We start from the raw sequence: 21,258 nt of genomic DNA, 5'->3' as shown, positions 1-21,258 counted from the left end.
AAAGGGATAATAGCTTTCAACTGGATTCACCTGGTCAGTCTTGGTCATGGAAAGAGCAGGTATTCCGAATGTTTTGTACACTCAGTGTGTGTGTGTGTGTGTGTGTGTGTGTGTGTGTGTGTGTGTGTGTGTGTGTGTGTGTGTGTGTGTGTGTGTGTGTGTGTGTGTGTGTGTGTGTGTGTGTGTGTGTGTGTGTGTGTGTGTGTAAAGTACCAGTCAAAGGTTTGGACACACCTACTCATTCAAGGGTGGTGCAAAGCTATCATCAAGGCAAAGGGTGGCTACTTTGAGGAATCTCAAACATATTTTGGGTTACGACATGATTCCATTCGAGGTATTTCATAGTTTTGTCTTCACTATTATTCTATAAAGAAAATCCCTTGAATGAGAATGTGTCCAAACGTTTGACTGATACTGTACGTACACTACCATTCAAGTTTGGGGTCATTTAAAAATATCCTTGTTGTTGAAAGAAAAGCTATTTTTTTTGTCCATTTGTCCAAATCGATCAGAAATACAGTGTAGACATTGTTTATGTTGAAAATGACTATTGTAGCTGGAAACAGCTGATTTTTCATGGAATATCCACATAGGCGTACAGAGGCCCATTATCAGCAACCATCACTCCTGTGTTCCAATAGGGCGGTGTTAGCTAATCCAAGTTTATAATTTTAAAAGGCTAATTGATCATTAGAAAACCCTTTTTCAATTTTGTTAGCACAGCTGAAAACTGTTGTACTGATTAGAAGCAATCAAACTAGCCTTTCTTTAGACTAATTGAGTATCTGGAGCATCAGCATGTGGGTTTCGATTACAGGCCCAAAATGGCCAGAAACAAAGACCTTTTTTCTGAAACTCATCAGTCCATTCCATGCGAGAAATTGCTAAGAAAATGAAGATCTCGTACAATGCTGTGTACTACTCCCTTCACAGATCAGCGCAAACTGGCCCTAACCAGAATAGAGTGGGATACAACTGTGCAAGATGACAAGTACTTTAGTGTCTTTGAGAAACCGACGACTCAAGTCCTCAACTGGCAGCTTCATTAAATAGCACCTGAAAAACACCAGTCTCAACGTCAACAGTGAAGAGGCAACTCCGGGATGCTCGCCTTCTAGGCAGAGTTCCTCTATCCAGTGTCTGTTTTTTTGCCCATCTTAAATCATTTATTTTTAATTGGCCAGTCGGATATGGCTTTTTCTTTGCAACTCTGCCTAGAAGAGCAGCATCCTGGAGTCACTTCAACATGCCATTGGAAGACAGGAGTGATGGTTGCTGATACTTGGCCTCTGTAGATATCCATAAAAATAAATATGTTTCCAGCTACAGTAGTCATTTACAACATTAACAATGTCTACACTGTATTTCTGATCAATTTGATGTTATTTAAAAAAAAAAGTGTTTGTTTCAAAACAAGGAAATGTCTAAGTTACCCCAAACTTTTGAACGGTAGTGCATGTTTCTTGGGGGGGAAATCAATACTTTGAGTCCCAAATAATATTGTGATATGTAACTAATCGACCCCCCCCCCCAAGCTCACATATGATTGTGTTAATTACTTTCAATAAATTTAGTAATTGCTTAGTGTGCATTAATACAATGAACAACTTTATTTAAATAATGTACACAAATACAAATATTGCAATCATGCACACAAATATAGCTATCCCCTTAACTTATTTCTTTGAACACAAGCTAACATTTAAGAGAAAAGCATACAACCGAATATTAGTTAACGAAGTGCGTCTTCGGGGGGTTTTCTGCAACATTTTTGGGTCCCAGTAAATTCAACATTAAAGTACCTGTATCTGTTTGTCTTCAACTGTAACATGTACAGAATGTGGCCATAAGTATAACACACACACACGCACAATATATTTTTAGAGACAAGCCAACCAACCAATCACATTTTACAGTTTGGTTGTCTCCAGTTTGATGTCAATGCAATACACTATACAGCGATTTCCCTGAGGCACTGGACGTAACTTTCATAAGTAACACATTACTAAAGAACCAAACAAGACTATACATATTTCTGTAAGGTAGATTCACACTTTGCTATACGGTTGTTAAAAGTAATAAATAACAAATACAAACAAATATTTCATGTAGCCTAAATACAGCCCATTTTTCATATTTTAAATTTGGAATTACATATCCACATTTCTTCAAACTGGGTTACAAGCAATTAAATACATTTCCTGTAAATAAATAAAAAAGCTTGTTTAAAACCTTTCCAACCATTCTTTACATAAAGACTCACATTTCGTAGCTACAATATTGCAAACAAGCATGGTCTACCTTAACATATACAAATCTTACCAGGGTTTTCAGTATCACATGCTCTTAAGCAAGTATCATTACATATGCTGGCAGTGTACAAGTGACTAAAGTAGACCACATTAACTGGAATGACATTCACTCTCACAGGAGGGAAAAAAACAGAAACCTGAAAGTCACTTCCCAATAAGTCACGCCTCCACCTCTTCTGATAGGCTGCAGCTGCTACATTGCCCACACCACTATTCAATGAGCATGCAGTGTTGAAAGCAATTTAGAAGCTTTCATTCAATTTAAAAAACGTAATTGATCTGTTAAACAAAAAAAAAATTCTCAGGCAGATTTTATAGAATAGGTTGAACAAACCAAAACATAATTTTCAATCATTCCAATCAGTAAAAGCACTTCAGATGAACAACAGCGTCATCCCACTTTTTACAGTGCATATATCATTTCTGCCTGCAAGATGAAAGAGCAATTCATTTATAGGCTTCCTCCTTCGCACATCTTGAGGAAATTGGATATATTGTTTTTCCTGGTATACTTGGTCTGTACAGCTCTATTGAATGAAACATGTTTTTCCAGGACAAGTCCAAAGACCACTCTACGGGAGTACTACTGTTTGAAGTAATATGCAGATAAGTGTCTTATGGCTTAAAGTGAAAATCATCTCTGGCTGAATGCAAATGTAAGCAAAATGTGCTTTCTTACAGCACAAAAGTATTCAAGTTACTCATTGTCAGTCAACAGATGAGGGTAAAACAATGTTCTTAAGTAGGATTTATTCTAATCCCTCATATCATGCTTTCAGGATTGGCCGGACATGGGTCACCTCCACTGCTGTGAACTGTGAGGTAGTTGCTATAGCGGCAGGGTTTCTTGCCCTGTTCCTCCCCTGCCATCTGGCCAGTGTTGGTGGTCTGGCCTTGCTGGGTAAGCCGTGTCATGCGGAAGGAAGAGCACCTGAAGGAGCCGGTCAGGGTAGTGTTGTTCTCTGACTCACGGCTGAGCACGACTGCACTCTGACAGTAGCGCTTCAGGCCATGGCGGAAATGGATAGTGAACAGGCCGTAAGTTATTGGGTCCAAACAGGCATTGAAGAGGCCAAAAATAAAGAGCATATGAGTCAAAGAATGAGAGACCGTCTCATCCATATCGTCTGGGAAGAACCAGTACCACAGTCCCAACAGGTAGTAAGGGGTCCAGCAGACGATGAAGGAAGTCACGATAACAATGCTCATTTTCAAAGTCCTCATCCGTGCTTTTGGAATGTTGTTGTGGGAGCGTCTGAGATGTATCTCCTTAGAAGACACTGAAACAAGGAAATAAACACTTTCTCCTAATCTCAACACCATATTTGTCAATATGTTTATATGACCTTTATCATCAATATGCAGTGCTCTTAGTAACCCCCTCATGAACAACTGTATACTACTACACCTAGAAATAACTACAATTACTGCCACAGGAATAGTACAATTGAGGGTAATATATGTAATTTGACCTACTGTTTCCATGGGTCATTCGACTGGATATCTCCACCAGGATCCGTGTGTAACAGACGATCATGATGATCAGCGGCAGCAGGAATAGACAGGCAAAGGTGAACATGTTATACATGGTTTCCTGCCAGTGTTGGACAAAGCTCCCACGGGTAGTGCACTGGGTAAACTCTTCTGGGACTGTGATGGTCACGCTGTGGAATATCAGCATCTATGACAACAAAGGAAACGTTTGTTTTTAACAATAAAAAAAGTATGGTCTTTAACCATAAATCTATTGCTTGGCTTAAGTGATATACTGCATAAAATACTAGTGTTTCATGCAGCAGAAAATTGCTCCTGCCTAGTCTGCAATGTGACTAATACCATGTTTAATTGCTCATTTCACTGAATTTGCACAAAGGTGAAGAGGCAAGCGTTGAATGCTTGAAATTAATTGCAGGTAAGGGCTTCTTTCGGTGATTCCATTTCTCAAAGCCTATGTAGTTTACTGGATTTCATTGCAGAGCCTCCAAATGTAAAATTACTGTCATAATCAGGAATCAGTAAATGATGGCCCTATTCACCAGTTATCAAATCACATTTAAAGGTTAAACCATGGACAATATTGATTAACTGCAACACCTGTACTGAAATTCCCTTCAGGAAAGCGTTTAGTTTTCTTAGTGCTTCCCATTACTACATTTCTAATTGCTGTCAAAATCAAAATGTTCTATTCTTGGTAAGTGAACCTGACAATGTGCATTAAGTCAGTAATGTGCTATAATGCTGCTGCAGGGTTATGTCATTTGATGTTTTACTTAAAATATTTAACATCACTGGGGTATACCAGAAGTATAGTTGTATCCTTGTGGTGGTGTTTTAAGATTAGGCTGGGAGATAAAACATGAAACCTCTCTTAACCAGAGCCTCACCTGAGGAACAGACAGAATCACACTCATCGCCCACGCCACAGACAACATGATCTTGCTTCTCTTCTTGGCCTCATTGATGGCCAGTGGGTTGAGGATAGCAGACTGGCGGTCCAAGCTAATGACTACTGTGACAAAAGCACAGGAGTACATGGCAACAAGTTTCATGAACATCAGTAGCCTACAGGCGACGTCTCCTGCCTGCCACTGAACTGTGATATTCCAGACAGCATCAACAGGCATGACTATGAAAGTCACCAGCAGGTCTGCCACAGTCAGGTTAATTATTAATATCCTAACGTGGGACTTGCGCTTGCCGTTAGTATTGGCAGCCCACAGCACAGCGAGGTTACAGACAGCTGACATGGCACACAGAGTAAAAGTAATGATCACTCGGACTTTGGCTGCTGTGGAGAAGGTGGGCAGCTGTAGTGAGTCTCTACTTGCACTCTTATTGCAGATGTGGGCGAGTGCTTCACAGCTGGCGTTCTGGGCTTGTTCCATCATTTGGTGAAACATCATGATCTCAGGTGACATTCTCAAGCTGTCATTCATATCCCACAGGAAAGGCAGTGACAATATCTTCTCTGGTTGTTCTCCAGCAACGTGTTCATGTGAACACTGTGGTCACTCTGTAAGAATAAACGGTTGGAAAAGAGGGATGTTAAGAATGCAGTTTTTGCACTTGTTCACCCGCCCGCAATTGCTAATAACCCATCCACAACCGCTCGACTATGTGATGAAGTGAAAATCTGAGGCCAGCACCCAACCGTAACCCGTAAATATAGAAAATGCACAACATTGGAGTGATGTTTTTACAGGTCTTTTTTTATTTTTACATAGGCTGGTTTCCAAGTCAAAATGTACATTTGGTGTATTATTTTACTGTTAGAAAGGCTTAATTCTGCAGGAGTTAATATTATATATTAGGCCAGTAGTCACAGAAAAGGTTAGTGTCAAGATCAATTCTGAATCAAAATCAAAGCCGAGATTTACCTAGGATTATTTAAAGTTTTAGATGCACTATTGTTATGACTTCCCAAAAAGGTGAATGACCCAATTTGTAAGTCGCTATGCAAATGACTTAAATGTAAATGTAAATTTATTTAAAAACATGACTTAAAACGTAAGGCTATACAACATGAACCTATTAAAAACAGTTCTATAGCAATGAGGTTTGTGCAGTAGGCTATAGGCCCAATACATTATCACTGCATAATGACTATGCTTGAATTGCCCTGTCAATGTTATTCTCAGCCCATTTTGAAATTATAAAACTAAAGAAAGTCATATTCCTTGATATTAAAAAAGACAAATGCCGCTAACAATAACAATGCAAGCTTATTGAAACACTTTGCTACTCATTAATTTCAGCTACAGTGGTGGTTGTAGCATGAGTGGAAGTACAGAGAATGTGCATTTTATGGCTTATAAATTAAAATAAAGTGTTGACAGTGCTGAATAACTTATCTTAACTGCAGCTCATGGTTTTAAAAGCTTTGAAATCTCACAGTATCAACTTTGCTGTGCGCTCGAGGCTTCTTTTCACAGTCTATGGCACAAGGAAACTGCAGATAAGGTAATCTGAGCTATATAGCCATACAACTCATCCTTCCGTGGTCTCTAACTGCTCTTAAATGCAAGTTAAAGTAAATGCATGCTCTTCAACCGATCGCTGCCCACACCTGCCCGCCCGTCCAGCATCACTACTCTGTACGGTTCTGACTTAGAATATGTGAACAACTACCTAGGTGTCTGGTTAGACTGTAAACTCTCCTTCCAGACTCACATTAAGCATCTCAAATCCAAAATTAAATCTAGAATCAGATTCTTATTTCGCAACAAAGCAGCCTTCACTCATGCTGCCAAACATACCCTCGTAAAACTGACCATCCTACCGATCCTAGACTTTGGTGATGTCATTTACAAAATAGCCTCCAACACTCTACTCAACAAATTGGATGCAGTCTATCACAGTGCCATCCGTTTTCATCTGCCATCTGTACGCACTCGTTGGCTGGTCCTCGCTTCATACTCGTCGCCAAACCCACTGGCTCCAAGTCATCTACAAGTCTTTGATAGGTAAAGCCCCGCCTTATCTCAGCTCACTGGTCACCAAAGCAGCACGCGCTCCAGCAGGTATATCTCACTGGTCACCTCCAAAGCCAATTCCTTCTTTGGCCGCCTTCCCTTTCAGTTCTCTGCTGCCAATGACTGGAACTAACTGCAAAAATCACTGAAGCTGGAGACACATATCTCCCTCACTAGCTTTAAGCACCAGTTGTCAGAGCAGCTCACAGATCATTGCACCTGTACATAGCCCATCTGCAAATAGCCTAGCCATATACTGTATTTATTTATTTCTTACTGCGGTGCAAAGGAGCATCTCTACTTGCACATTCATCTTCTGCACATCTACCATTCCAGTGTTTAATTGCTATATTGTAATTACTTCGCCACCATGGCCTATGTATTACCTTACCTCCCTTATCTTACCTCATTTTCACACACTGTATATGAACTTGTTCTACTGTATTATTGACTGTGTTTGTTTATTCCATGTGTAACTCTGTGTTGTTGTATGTGTCGAACTGCTTTGCTTTATCTTGGCCAGGTCACAGTTGTAAATGAGAACTTGTTCTCAACCACTAGCCTACCTGGTTAAATAAAGGTGAAATAAAAAGAAACATATGATTTTGCCAGCGGTAGGCCTATATGTGCACTTGACTTGCTATTTGGGTTCTACATTCAGACGTGATTATGATTTTTTAAATGGGAACACTTTACATTCCCGGTGATAGGGCTGCTGAATCAAGTGCACCTTCCACTAAAAGCGCGAAATGGATAAAAGAAATGTAATAATGAATGCAAGGCTTTATCGTTGTTGTTTTTACAGGAATGTTTGGTGATCTACTGGGAATGCCTTGGAGATTGACCGGTTGATGCCCCCTATTTTAGGCTGTGAGAGAGGTTATAGACCTCCAGTCAATGTAATTCAATTGACCTAATCTGAACAGTAGGCCTAAACTAAAGTTCCCTTGATGTGCCATTTGGAAGTCCTTGTCTTGGGGCTATCAAATTTCTATAGTGCCTCACAATCATCACACAACATAGCCGGCACTGCTATCATCCCCTTATCATTTCACCAAATATGTCCCAAACATTTGGCTATGATTTTCATTAAAATAAATATACAGAGTACAAAACATTAAGGAAACCTGATCTTTCCATGACAGACTGCCCAGGTGAAAGATATGGTCCCTTATTGATGGTAATTTGTTCGAATTTACAAAGTCAGTTTACATGAAGTTTAAGAGACAGGTTCAAGAAGGATCTTTAAGCCTCAAGAGTTGACATGTCAGGCTCGTGTCAAGAATTGCAACGTTGTTGGGTTTTTCATGTGCAACAGTTTCCCATGTGCATCAAGAATGGTCCACCACCCAAAGGACAACCAGCCAACTTGACACAACTGTGGGAAGCACTGGAATCAACACGGGCCAGCATTCCTGAGGAATGCTTGAGACACTCCAACCTCAACTAATTGAGGCTGTTCCAAGGGCAAGGGGGGGGGGGGTGCATCTCAATATTCAGAAGGTGTCCTTAATGTTTTGTACACTCAGTGTATATACACAGTGCATTCGGAAAGTATTCAGACCCCTTGACATTTCACATTGTTGCGTTACAGCCTTATTCTAAAATTGATACAATTATTTGTTTTCCCCCAATCTACACCCAACACCCCATAATGACAAAGCGATAACTGAAATACCTTATTTACAAAAGTATTCAGACCCTTTGCTATGAGACTCAAAATTGAGCTCAGGTGCATCGAAAATCCATTGATCATCCTTGAGATGTTTCTACAACTTGGAGTCCACCAGTTGTAAATTCAATTGACTGAACACAATTTGGAAAGGGACATACCTGTCTATATAAGGTCCCACAGTTGACAGCGCATGTCCGAGCAAGAACCAAGCCATGAGGTCGAAGGAATTGTCTGTAGAGCTCCGAGACAGGATTGTTTCGAGGCAGAGATCTGAGGAAGGGTACCAAAACATTTCTGCAGCATTGAAGGTCCCCAAGAACAGTGGCCTCCATCATTCTGAAATGGAAGACATTTGGAACCACCAAGACACTCCCTAAAGCTGGCCGTCCTGCCAAACTGTAAAATCGGGAGAGAAGGACCATGAGGTGATCAGGAACCTGATGGTCACTCCGACAGAGCTCCAGTTCCTGTGGGGATGGGAGAACCTTCCAGAAGGACAACCATCTCTGCAGCACTCCACCAAATCAGGCCTTTTTGGTAGAGTGGCCAGATGGAAGCCACTCCTCAGTAAAAAGCACATAACAGCCCACTTGGAGTTTGACATAAGGCACGTAACAAGATTCTCTAGTCTGATGAAACCAAAATTGAACTATTTTGCCTGAATGCCAAGCGTCACGCCTGGAGGACCCTGGTACCATCCCTACGGTGAACCATGATGGTGGCATCATCATGCTGTGGTGATGTTTTTTGGCGGCAGGGACTGGGAAACTAGTCAGGATCGAGGGAAAGATGAACGGAGCAAAGTACAGAGAGATCCTTGATGAAAACCTGCTCCAGAGTGCTCAGGACCTCCGACTGGGTGACGGCAGGTAGCCTAGCGGTTAGTGCATTGGGCCAGTAACCTAAAAGTTGCTGGATCGAATCCCCGAGCAGCCAAGGTCAAATCTGTCATTCTGCCCCTGAGCAAGGTGCCGAAATGTGGATGTCAATTAAGGTAGCCCCCACACCGCTCTGATTCAGAGGGGTTGGGTTAAATGCTGAAGACACACTTCAGTTGTACAACTGACTAGGTATCCCCCTTTCCCCAATGCTGGAGTGGCTTCGGGACAAGTCTTCAAATGTCCCCGAGTTGCCCAGCCAAAGCCCTGAAATGAACCCGATCGAACATCTCTGGAGTGACCTGAACATAGCTGTGCAGCAATGCTCCCCATCTAACCTGAAAGAGGTGGAGCGGAGCTGCAGAAAATGGGAGAAACTCCCCATATAAAGGTGTGCCAAGTTTGTAGCGTCATACTCAACACTGACAAAAGGTGCTTCAACAAAAGTAGAAGTAAAGGGTCTGAATACTTGTGATATTTTATCACATTAGAACATTTTTTCAAATATGTGGAATATCTGAATATTTTTCGAATACACTGTACAGTGGAACAAAAATACAGTATGTAAAGTAGCGTCATACCCATGTTTAATCATATATCCCAGAAATTTCCCACATGCACAAAAAGCTTATTTCTCTAAAATGTTGTGCACTAATTTGTTTACATCCCTGTTAGGTGACCATTTCTAATTTGCCAAGATAATCCATCCACCTGAGAAATGTAGCATATCAAGAAGCTGATTGAATTACATGATCATTACACATGTGCACCTTGTACTGAGCACAATAAAAGCCCCGTAAAATGGACAGTTTTGTCACACGGCATCAAGTTGGGGGAGCAGGCAATTGGCAGATATTGGCAACCAGAGCTGTTGGCAGATAATTGTATGTTAATGTCACTACCATAAACTGCCTCAAACATTGTTTTAGAGAATTTGGCAGTTCGTCCAACCGGCCTCACAACCGCCACATCCGGCTTATTCAACTGTGTGATGTCTGAGACCAGCCACGCAGACAACTGATAAAACTGGATTTGTACAACCTAAGAATTTCTGCACAGTCAGAAAGTCTCAGTGAAGCGCATCTGCGTGCTCGTCGTCCTCACCAGGGTCTTGACCTGACTGCAGTTCGGTGTCGGAACCGACTTCAGTGGGCAAATGCTCGCCTTCGATGGTCACTGGCACACTGGAAAAGTGTCCTCTTCCCGGCTGAATCCCGAGTTTCTACTGTACCGGGCTGATGTCAATATTGTGAAAAGAGTGCCAGATGGTGGTGGTAGGGTTACAGTTTGGGCAGGCATAAGCTACGGACAACAAACAGAATAGCATTTTATTGATGTCAATTTGAACAAAAAGAGATATAACGAGATTCTGAGGTCCATTGTAATGCCATTGATCCACCGCCTCATGTTTCAGCATGATAATGCACAGCCCAATGTCGCAAGGATCTGTACACAATTCCTGTAAGCTGAAAAAGTCCTGGCCTGCATACTCACTAGACATGTCACCCATTGAGCATGTTTGAGATGCTTCCGTACACATTGACCAAGAGCGTGTTCCGGTTTCCGCAAATAGCCAGCAACTTTGCACAGCCATTGAAGAGTGGGACAACATTCCAAAACTAACAGCCTGATCATCCCTATGTGAAGGAAATGTGACACGTTGCATGAGGCAAATGGTGGTCACACCAGATACAGACTGGTTCTCTGATCCACGGCCCTACCTTTTAAGGTATCTGCAATCAACTTGTGAAATCCATAGATTAGGCCCATATTAATTTATTTCAATTAACTGATTTCCCTATATAAACTGTAACTCAGTAAAATCTCTGTTGAATCTCTCTCTCACAACTTTCAAAAATTGTTGAAAGTTGTGTTTATATTTTTTCAGTGTATACACAGTGTCTTCAAAGTTCACACCCCTTGACATTCTCCAGATGTTGTTTTACAGGCCGAATTTAAAAATTGATTAAATTGAGGGTTTTTTCACTGGTTTACACACAACACACCATAATGTCAAAATATAATTATGTTTTTGGAAATTCTGACAAATTAATAATAAAATCAAAGCTGAAATGTATTGCGTCAAAAGGTATTCAGACGACATCATTTTGTATACTTCTGGCCCTTCTTTGGACACTGTGTTAACAACCCTCCAGGTAAGCTTCAATGCCATACAACTCTCCTTCCGTGGCCTCCAATTGCTCTTAAATACAAGTAAAACTAAATGCATGCTCTTCAACCGATCGCTACCTGCACCTACCCGCCTGTCCAACATCACTACTCTGGACGGCTCTGACTTAGAATACGTGGACAACTACAAATACTTAGGTTTCTGGTTAGAGTGTAAACTCTCCTTCCAGACCCATATCAAACATCTCCAATCCAAAGTTAAATCTGGAATTGGCTTCCTATTTCGCAACAAAGCATCCTTCACTCATGCTGCCAAACATACCCTTGTAAAACTGACCATCCTACCAATACTCGACTTTGGCGATGTCATTTACAAAATAACCTCCATTTTTTTATTTTTTATTTATTTCACCTTTATTTAACCAGGTAGGCTAGTTGAGAACAAGTTCTCATTTGCAACTGCGACCTGGCCAAAACAAAGCATAGCAGTGTGAACAGACAACACAGAGTTACACATGGAGTAAACAATTAACAAGTCAATCATCCAGGCGGCTTTTTCCTATGTTCTGAGAGACATGCTGAACATTGTTTTTGTCTCTCCGCCTGATATCCTGATTTTTTTCTCCCAACACAGTAGAAAAAATGGGCAGTCTATATACAATGTGTGCAAAAGGCATGAGAAGGTAGGCGAATAATACAATTGGAGTGATAAATGATGAGATGGTCATGTACAGGTAGAGATATTGGTGTGCAAAAGAGCAGAAAAGTAAATAAATAAAAAACAGTATAAAAACAGTATGGGAATGAGGTAGGTGAAAATGGGTGGGCTATTTACCAATAGACTATGTACAGCTGCAGCGATCGGTTAGCTGCTCGGATAGCTGATGTTTGAAGTTGGTGAGGGAGATAAAAGTCTCCAACTTCAGCGATTTTTGCAGTTCGTTCCAGTCACAGGCAGCAGAGTACTGGAACGAAAGGCGGCCAAATGAGGTGTTGGCTTTAGGGATGATCAGTGAGATACACCTGCTGGAGCGCGTGCTACGGATGGGTGTTGCCATCGTGACCAGTGAACTGAGATAAGGCGGAGCTTTACCTAGCATGGACTTGTAGATGACCTGGAGCCAGTGGGTCTGGCGACTAATATGTAGTGAGGGCCAGCCGACTAGAGCATACAAGTCGCAGTGGTGGGTGGTATAAGGTGCTTTAGTGACAAAACGGATGGCACTGTGATAGACTGCATCCAGTTTGCTGAGTAGAGTGTTGGAAGCTATTTTGTAGATGACGTCGCCGAAGTCGAGGATCGGTAGGATAGTCAGTTTTACTAGGGTAAGCTTGGCGGTGTGAGTGAAGGAGGCTTTGTTGCGGAATAGAAAGCCGACTCTTGATTTGATTTTCGATTGGAGATGTTTGATGTGAGTCTTGAAGGAGAGTTTGCAGTCTAGCCAGACACCTAGGTACTTATAGATGTCCACATATTCAAGGTCGGAACCATCCAGGGTGGTGATGCTAGTCGGGAATGCGGGTGCAGGCAGCGATCGGTTGAAAAGCATGCATTTGGTTTTACTCGCGTTTAAGAGCAGTTGGAGGCCACGGAAGGAGTGCTGTATGGCATTGAAGCTCGTTTAGAGGTTAGATAGCACAGTGTCCAATGACGGGCCGAAAGTATATAGAATGGTGTCGTCTGCGTAGAGGTGGATCAGGGAATCGCCCGCAGCAAGAGCAACATCATTGATATATACAGAGAAAAGAGTCGGCCCGAGAATTGAACCCTGTGGCACCCCCATAGAGACTGCCAGAGGACCGGACAGCATGCCCTCCGATTTGACACACTGAACTCTGTCTGCAAAGTAATTGGTGAACCAGGCAAGGCAGTCATCCGAAAAACCGAGGCTATTGAGTCTGCCGATAAGAATATGGTGATTGACAGAGTCGAAAGCCTTGGCGAGGTCGATGAAGACGGCTGCACAGTACTGTCTTTTATCGATGGCGGTTATGATATCGTTTAGTACCTTGAGTGTAGCTGAGGTGCACCCGTGACCGGCTCGGAAACCAGATTGCACAGCGGAGAAGGTACGGTGGGATTCGAGATAGTCAGTGACCTGTTTGTTGACTTGGCTTTCGAAGACCTTAGATAGGCAGGGCAGGATGGATATAGGTCTATAACAGTTTGGGTCCAGGGTGTCTCCCCCTTTGAAGAGGGGGATGACTGCGGCAGCTTTTCAATCCTTGGGGATCTCAGACGATATGAAAGAGAGGTTGAACAGGCTGTTAATAGGGGTTGCGACAATGGCGGCAGATAGTTTCAGAAATAGAGGGTCGAGATTGTCAAGCCCAGCTGATTTGTACGGGTCCAGGTTTTGCAGCTCTTTCAGAACATCTGCTATCTGGATTTGGGTAAAGGAGAACCTGGAGAGGCTTGGGCGAGGAGCTGCGGGGGGGGGGGGGCAGAGCTGTTGGCCAAGGTTGGAGTAGCCAGGCGGAAGGCATGGCCAGCCGTTGAGAAGTGCTTATTGAAGTTTTCGATAATCATGGATTTATCGGTGGAGACTGTGTTACCTAGCCTCAGTGCAGTGGGCAGCTGGGAGGAGGTGCTCTTGTTCTCCATGGACTTCACAGTGTCCCAGAACTTTTTGGAGTTGGAGCTACAGGATGCAATCTTCTGCCTGAAGAAGCTGGCCTTAGCTTTCCTGACTGACTGCGTGTATTGGTTCCTGACTTCCCTGAACAGTTGCATATCACGGGGGCTATTCGATGCTATTGCAGTCCGCCACAGGATGTTTTTGTGCTGGTCGAGGGCAGTCAGGTCTGGAGTGAACCAAGGGCTGTATTTGTTCTTGGTTCTGCATTTTTTGAACGGAGCATGCTTATCTAAAATGGTGAGGAAGTTACTTTTAAAGAATGACCAGGCATCCTCAACTGACGGGATGAGGTCAATGTCCTTCCAGGATACCCGGGCCAGGTCGATTAGAAAGGCCTGCTCACAGAAGTGTTTTAGGGAGCGTTTGACAGTGATGAGGGGTGGTCGTTTGACTGCGGCTCCGTGGCGGATACAGGCAATGAGGCAGTGGTCGCTGAGATCCTGGTTGAAGACAGCGGAGGTGTATTTGGAGGGCCAGTTGGTCAGGATGACGTCTATGAGGGTGCCCTTGTTTACAGAGTTAGGGTTGTACCTGGTGGGTTCCTTGATGATTTGAGTGAGATTGAGGGCATCTAGCTTAGATTGTAGGACTGCCGGGGTGTTAAGCATATCCCAGTTTAGGTCACCTAACAGAACAAACTCTGAAGCTAGATGGGGGGGCTATCAATTCACAAATGGTGTCCAGGGCACAGCTGGGAGCTGAGGGTGGTCGGTAGCAAGCGGCAACAGTGAGAGACTTATTTCTGGAGAGAGTAATTTTCAAAATTAGTAGTTCAAACTGGTATGGACCTGGAAAGTATGACATTACTTTGCAGGCTATCTCTGCAGTAGACTGCGACTCCGCCCCCTTTGGCAGTTCTATCTTGACAGAAGATGTTATAGTTGGGTATGGAAATCTCTGAATTTTTGGTGGCCTTCCTGAGCCAGGATTCAGACACGGCAAGGACATCAGGGTTAGCAGAGTGTGCTAAAGCAGTGAGTAAAACAAACTTAGGGAGGAGGCTTCTGATGTTGACATGCATAAAACCAAGGCTTTTTCGATCACAGAAGTCAACAAATGAGGGTACCTGGGGACATGCAGGGCCTGGGTTTACCTCCACATCACCCGTGGAACAGAGAAGGAGTAGTATGAGGGTGCGGCTAAAGGCTATCAAAACTGGTCGCCTAGAGCGTTGGGGGCAGAGGATAAGAGGAGCAGGTTTCTGGGCATGGTAGAATATATTCAGGGCATAATGCGCAGACAGGGGTATGGTGGGGTGCGGGTACAGCGGAGGTAAGCCCAGGCACTGGGTGATGATGAGAGAGGTTGTATCTCTGGACATGCTGGTTGTAATGGGTGAGGTCACCGCATGTGTGGGAGGTGGGACAAAGGAGGTAACAGGGGTATGCAGAGTGGATCTAAGGGCTCCATTGTGAACTAAAACAATGATAACTAACCTGAACAACAGTATACAAGGCATATTGACATTTGAGAGAGACATACAGCGAGGCATACAGTAATCACAGGTGTTGAATTGGGAAAGCTAGCTAAAAACAGTAGGCGAGGCTAATCAGCTAGCACAACAAACAGCAGGTAAAATGGCGTTGACTAGGCAACTGGGCCGACAGATAAAACAAACAAGCAGAATGGAGTACCGTGATTAATGGACAGTCCAGTGTGCGTCAGCTATGTAGCCAAGAGATCAGTGTCCAGGGGGCAGCGGTGGATGGGCAGGGAAGCTGGACTGGCGAGTGTTATCCAGGTTTAAAAAGAAACTAACAATGACTAAATAGCTTGTAGCTAGTTAGATGGTTAGCGTCTGGAGGTTCTTGAGTGAGGCATAAAAATAAAATTAAAATTGAAAGTAATAGCGATTCCGTATCACAGTGGGTGAGGCAGGTTTCCGGAAGGTATAAACAAAATCAAAATCAAAAAGAGATAGAAAGTAAATGGGTTCAGAGAGTGTTTGGGACGCGGTGATTCAGACGGTTAGCAGGCCTGTGCTAACAAGCTAACAGTTCGTAGGCCCGGGCTAGACAAGCTAGCCGTTAGCAGGCCGAATTAGCAAGCAGGGAGATAGCGAGGGCTAGAGAGTTAACCTTTGGGGGACGTCGCGATGGGGTGAGTCTGTTTATTCCTCTTCATCATGCGGTGACATCGACAGACCGGTCGTGGGCCCGGGTAATTGTAGCCCAGGAGTATGCTACAGATGCTCTAGAACGCTAGGTGAGCTGGAGACACAGCGATTCAGAAAGCTCGCGGGCCTTGGCCTGCAGATGGATCTTTGGCGATGTCGCAACGGAAAAGCCTGTTGAAACCACCTCGGACGATTATGTCGGCGGACCAGTCGTGATGGATCGGCGGGGCTCCGTGTCGGCAGTAAAGGGTCCAGGCCAATTGGCAAAAGAGGTATTGTTGGACCTCTTCGGCTAGTCGGGAGATGGGCTTAGCTCGAGGCTAGCTCAAGGCTAACTAGTGCTTGCTTTGGGGCAGAGACGTTAGCCAGGAGTAGCCATATGGATTGCAGCTAGCTAGTTGCGATTATCCGGTGTAAAGGTTCAGAGCTTGCGGTAGGAATCCGGAGATGTGGTAGAGAAAAAGCAGTCTGATATGCTCTGTGTTGATGTCGCGCTGGTGTCCTAGTTAGCTTTGAAGACCGCTAGCAGTGGCTAACTGAGTACTAGCTAGTAGCTAGTTAGCTGGCTAGCTTCTGATGGGGGTTCCGGTTCTAAAGTATAGAAAAAGCAGATCCGTACCACATTGGGTGATGCGGGTTGCAGGAGAGTATATTCAGCCTATAGTTGGAAAGTGAGATTAAAATATGTACGAAATATATACAGACAAAAACGAGGAAAACTATATTTACACCAGACAGGACGGGACAAGACAAAACACACGTCCGACTGCTACGCCATCTTGGAGCTATAATACCCTACTCAACAAATTGGATGCAGTCTATCACAGTGCAATTCGTTTTGTCATCAAAGCCCCATATACTACCCACCATTGCGACCTGTACGCTCTCGTTGGCTGGCCCTCGCTTCATACTCGTCGCCAAACCCACTGGCTCCATGTCATCTACAAGACCCTGCTAGGTAAAGTCCCCCCTTATCTCAGCTCGCTGGTCACCATCTCCCACCTGTAGCACACGCTCCAGCAGGTATATCTCTCTAGTCGCCCCCAAAACCAATTATTTCTTTGGCCGCCTCTCCTTCCAGTTATCTGCTGCCAATGACTGAAACGAACTACAAAAATCTCTGAAACTGGAAACACTTATCTCCCTCACTAGCTTTAAGCACCAACTGTCAGAGCATCTTACAGATTACTGCACCTGTACATAGCCCACCTATAATTTAGCCCAAACAACTACCTCTTTCCCAACTGTATTTAATTTATTTATTTATTTTGCTCCTTTGCACCCCATTATTTTTATTTCTACTTTGCACATTCTTCCATTGCAAAACTACCATTCCAGTGTTTTACTTGCTATATTGTATTTACTTTGCCACCATGGCCTTTTTTGCCTTTACCTCCCTTCTCACCTAATTTGCTCACATTGTATATAGACTTGTTTATACTGTATTATTAACTGTATGTATGTGTGTTTGTATCTGTCGAACTGCTATGCTTTATCTTGGCCAGGTCGCAATTGTAAATTTGAACTTGTTCTCAACTTGCCTACCTGGTTAAATAAAGGTGAAATAAAATAAATAAAATAAAATTCAATCCCTTTATAAGCATAAATAAGTTCAGTAGTAAAAATGTCACAACATAATACGTTTCATGGAATTTTGAATGATTACCTAATTTCTTTACCCCACATATACAAGGTCCCGCAGTTGAGCAATGAATATCTAAAACAGATTCAACCAAAGAGGTTCTCTGGTTTCCATTCCGTCGCATAGAAGGGCCCTATTCGTACATGGGTAAAAATAAAAAAGCAAACACTGACTATACAAACACATGACCAATTCTATGTGCTTGTCGGACATTTCATTCCAAAATCATGGGCACTAATATGGAGTTGGTACTTCCTTCGCTACTATAACAACTTCCACTCTTCTGGGAAGGCATTCCATTAGATTGTAGTACATTGCTGCGGGAACTTGCTTCCATTCAGCCACAAGAGCATTAGTGATTTTGGGCACTGATCTTGGACGAGTAGTCCAGGCTCGCAGTCGGCTTTCTAATTCATCCCAAAGGTGTTCAATGTGGTTGAATTCAGGGCTCTCTGCAGGCCAGTCATGTTCTTCCACACCGATCTCGACAAACGATTTTTGACTCATTTCAGGAAACTAGGCGTATGTCGAGAGAGCCATTTGAACATCCATTATTTTTGTGCCAGAAATACAATCTGGAACAGGTGAACTTTCATGTGCCTTAATGACCAAAGGCTCGTATTTCTGTGTGTTATTATGTTATAATTAAGTCTATGATTTGATATAGCAGTCTGACTGAGTGATGGTAGGCAGCAGCAGGCTCGTAGGCATTCATTCAAACAGCACCTTTGTGCGTTTTGCCAGCAGCTCTTCGAAGCACAGCGCTGTTTATGACTTCAAGCCTATCAACTCCCAAGATTATGCTGGTGTAACCAATGTGAAATGGCTAGCTAGTTAGCGGGGTGCGCGCTAATAGCGTTTCAAACGACACTCGCTCTGAGACTTGGAGTGGTTGTTCCCCTTCCTCTGCACGGGTAACGATGCTTCGAGTGTGGCTGTTGTCGATGTGTTCCTGGTTGGAGCCCAGGTAGGAGCGAGGAGAGGGACGGAAGCTGTACTGTTACACTGGCAATACTAAAGTGCCTATAAGAACATCCAATAGTCAAAGGTATGTGAAATACAAATGGTATAGAGAGAAATAGTCCTATAAATACTATATTAACTACAACCTAAAACCTCTTACCTTGGAATATTGAAGACTCATGTTAAAAGGAACCACCAACATATTGCTCATGTTCTGAGCAAGGAACCTAAACGTTAGATTTTTTTTACATGGCACATATTGCACTTTTACTTTCTTCTCCAACACTTTGTTTTTGCATTATTTATACCAAATTGAACATGTTTCATTATTTATTTGAGGCTAAATTGATTTTTAGATGTATTATATTAAGTTAAAAATAAGTGTTCATTCAGTATTGTTGTAATTGTCATTATTACATATATATTAAAAAATAAAAATAAAAATAAATAAAAATTGTCCGATTAATTGGTATCGGCGTTGAAAAATCATAGTCAGTCGACCTCTAATATAAACCACTAATAAAAGTACATCAATAATAAGAAGAGACTTGCTTGAGCCAAGAAACATGAGCAATGGAAATCTGTCCTTTGGTCTGAGGAGTCCAAATTTGCATTTTTGTTTCCAACCACCATGTCTCTGGAAGATGCAGAGTAGGTGAATGGATGATCTCCGTATGTGTAGTTCCCACTGTGAAGCATGGAAGAGTTGTGATGGTGCTTTGCTGGTGACACTGTCATTTATTTAGAATTCAAGCACACTTAACCAGTACGGCTACCACAGCATTCTGTAGCGATACGCCATCCCATCTGGTTTTCGCTTAGTGAAACTATAATTTGTTTTTCCACAGGACAATGACTCAACATATCTACAGGATGTGTAAGGGATGTTTGACCAAGAAGGAGAGTGATAGAGTGCTGCATCAGATGACCTGGCCTCCACAATCACCCGACCTCAACCCAATTGAGATGGTTTGGCATGAGATGAACCGCAGAGTGAAGGAAAAGCAGCTAACAAGTGCTAAGCATATATGGGAACAAGCATTCCAGGTGAAGCTGGTTGAGAGAATGACAAGAATGTGCAAAGCTGTCATCAGGGCAAAGGGTGGCTACTTTGAAGATTCCCAAATATAATATTTGTTTAACAATGGACAATTTTGGTTACTAAATGATTCCATGTGTTATTCAGTAGTTTTGATGTCTTCACTATTATTATACAATGTAGAAAATTGTAGAATCAAAGAAAACCCTTGCTTGAGTAGGTGTGTCCACACTTGACTGGTACTGTATACGGACTGCTGATGGTGAACCTGAACAATCTAATATATGCCCGATCAGCATGTAGCCTACCTGTAGCCAGATGAGAGTTGTGTCTGGCGGTAGTATGGGCTACTTGTATTCCATTAAAATACAATTTAACACCACATTTGATTAAAAAAATAACATAGCAATTTACATGGGTTGTTACTCAACTAATAATGCATAACATTGCACAAGCCATTTTACAAACATTTGAATACTGAAGGTGATCAGGAATAGACCTACCTCGTTGGGCAGTGCGCGAAGCTGCACACAGCGCGCAATTTGATTTGGCTGATGATATTGTCCGGGGACTGTCAACATAATTACGTGTTTAGTTTAACACTGAAGGTGGGGATGCGGGATGTCACAAAAGATCAGGTCGTTTTGTAAGGTTACGTTAGAAAGTAATTTGAGCAAAACAGTTACGTTTACAGGTGATTCGTAGCGTTTGAATCGATTTTCGGACCGATGGATGTTGATTTGGAAACGATGCACTCATAATTTCAACATTTGAACCTGGGATCGATGCGTATCGGTGAATGTTTCATCCCTAACTGCACCCTTAGTAGTTAGGGGGGTAGATGCACCTTGTTCACTACGGTCATATGACTATAAATACATCACTCACCCTAGGACATTCCATCGGGGAGCTATTATGTTACATATTCTGTTTAGAGGCGAATTGGCTCTGGCAGCCAAATCAGACAAATACTCCATGGAATCATTGTACAGTTCTAGAAACAGCCCTCCACTTTCATATCACAAATTATTTAACAAATACTAAATATACACTTACTGTATGTACCGGTTTTAACACAGTTGCAGCCAACAGTGTTTTTCTGTGACGATACAATTGTGCCGTCCGATCTTCGTTTACACAGGTGTTCAGAGACGCATGATCGTTAATGAGCACAGTTAGTCGTCTGACTTCTGTTGGTTTTCCATAAACACGTGCTGTAACATGGAAATATGGCAGTGTGGGAACCCTAACTCTATAAAGTGGGTAGTAATTTAACCTTTTAAAAGCATTTATCGCTGATATGTAAGATACTTTCCTTATGTTTCCAAAACCGTACCACAGGCAATGTTAACGTTTAGAGAAAGCGTTGGGGATCTTAACAAAATTCACCGA

The 21,258-nt window shown here is 42.7% G+C and overlaps 1 protein-coding gene across 1 annotated transcript; it reads right to left on the bottom strand.

Moving 5' to 3' along the window:
• Positions 1–1,595: 1,595 nt before the first annotated feature.
• gnrhr4 (gonadotropin releasing hormone receptor 4) lies at positions 1,596–21,036 on the bottom strand. The gene is made up of 4 exons (XM_046293763.1): positions 20,923–21,036; positions 4,697–5,325; positions 3,789–3,993; positions 1,596–3,592 (listed from the first exon to the last, which is right to left on the bottom strand). Exons 2-4 carry the CDS (start codon positions 5,246–5,248, stop codon positions 3,075–3,077), a joined length of 1,275 nt encoding a protein of 424 aa, XP_046149719.1. The 5' UTR covers positions 5,249–5,325; positions 20,923–21,036; the 3' UTR covers positions 1,596–3,074.
• Between the last annotated feature and the right edge of the window lie 222 nt (positions 21,037–21,258).

The sequence above is a fragment of the Oncorhynchus gorbuscha genome, linkage group LG02 (assembly GCF_021184085.1).
Source record: "Oncorhynchus gorbuscha isolate QuinsamMale2020 ecotype Even-year linkage group LG02, OgorEven_v1.0, whole genome shotgun sequence".
Lineage (NCBI taxonomy): Eukaryota > Metazoa > Chordata > Actinopteri > Salmoniformes > Salmonidae > Oncorhynchus > Oncorhynchus gorbuscha.
This window is presented reverse-complemented; position numbering and strand designations above follow the sequence as displayed.

Bases quoted from the DNA above. Each gene is read 5' to 3' on its own strand.
- gnrhr4 (XM_046293763.1), bottom strand. From the start codon at position 5,248: ATGAATGACAGCTTGAGAATGTCACCTGAGATCATGATGTTTCACCAA. The intron at 3,994-4,696 runs GTGAGGCTCTGG...TTGTTGTCATAG, and splicing joins TGATTCTGTCTGTTCCTCAG to ATGCTGATATTCCACAGCGT. The intron at 3,593-3,788 runs GTAGGTCAAATT...TCCTTGTTTCAG, and splicing joins TCGAATGACCCATGGAAACA to TGTCTTCTAAGGAGATACAT.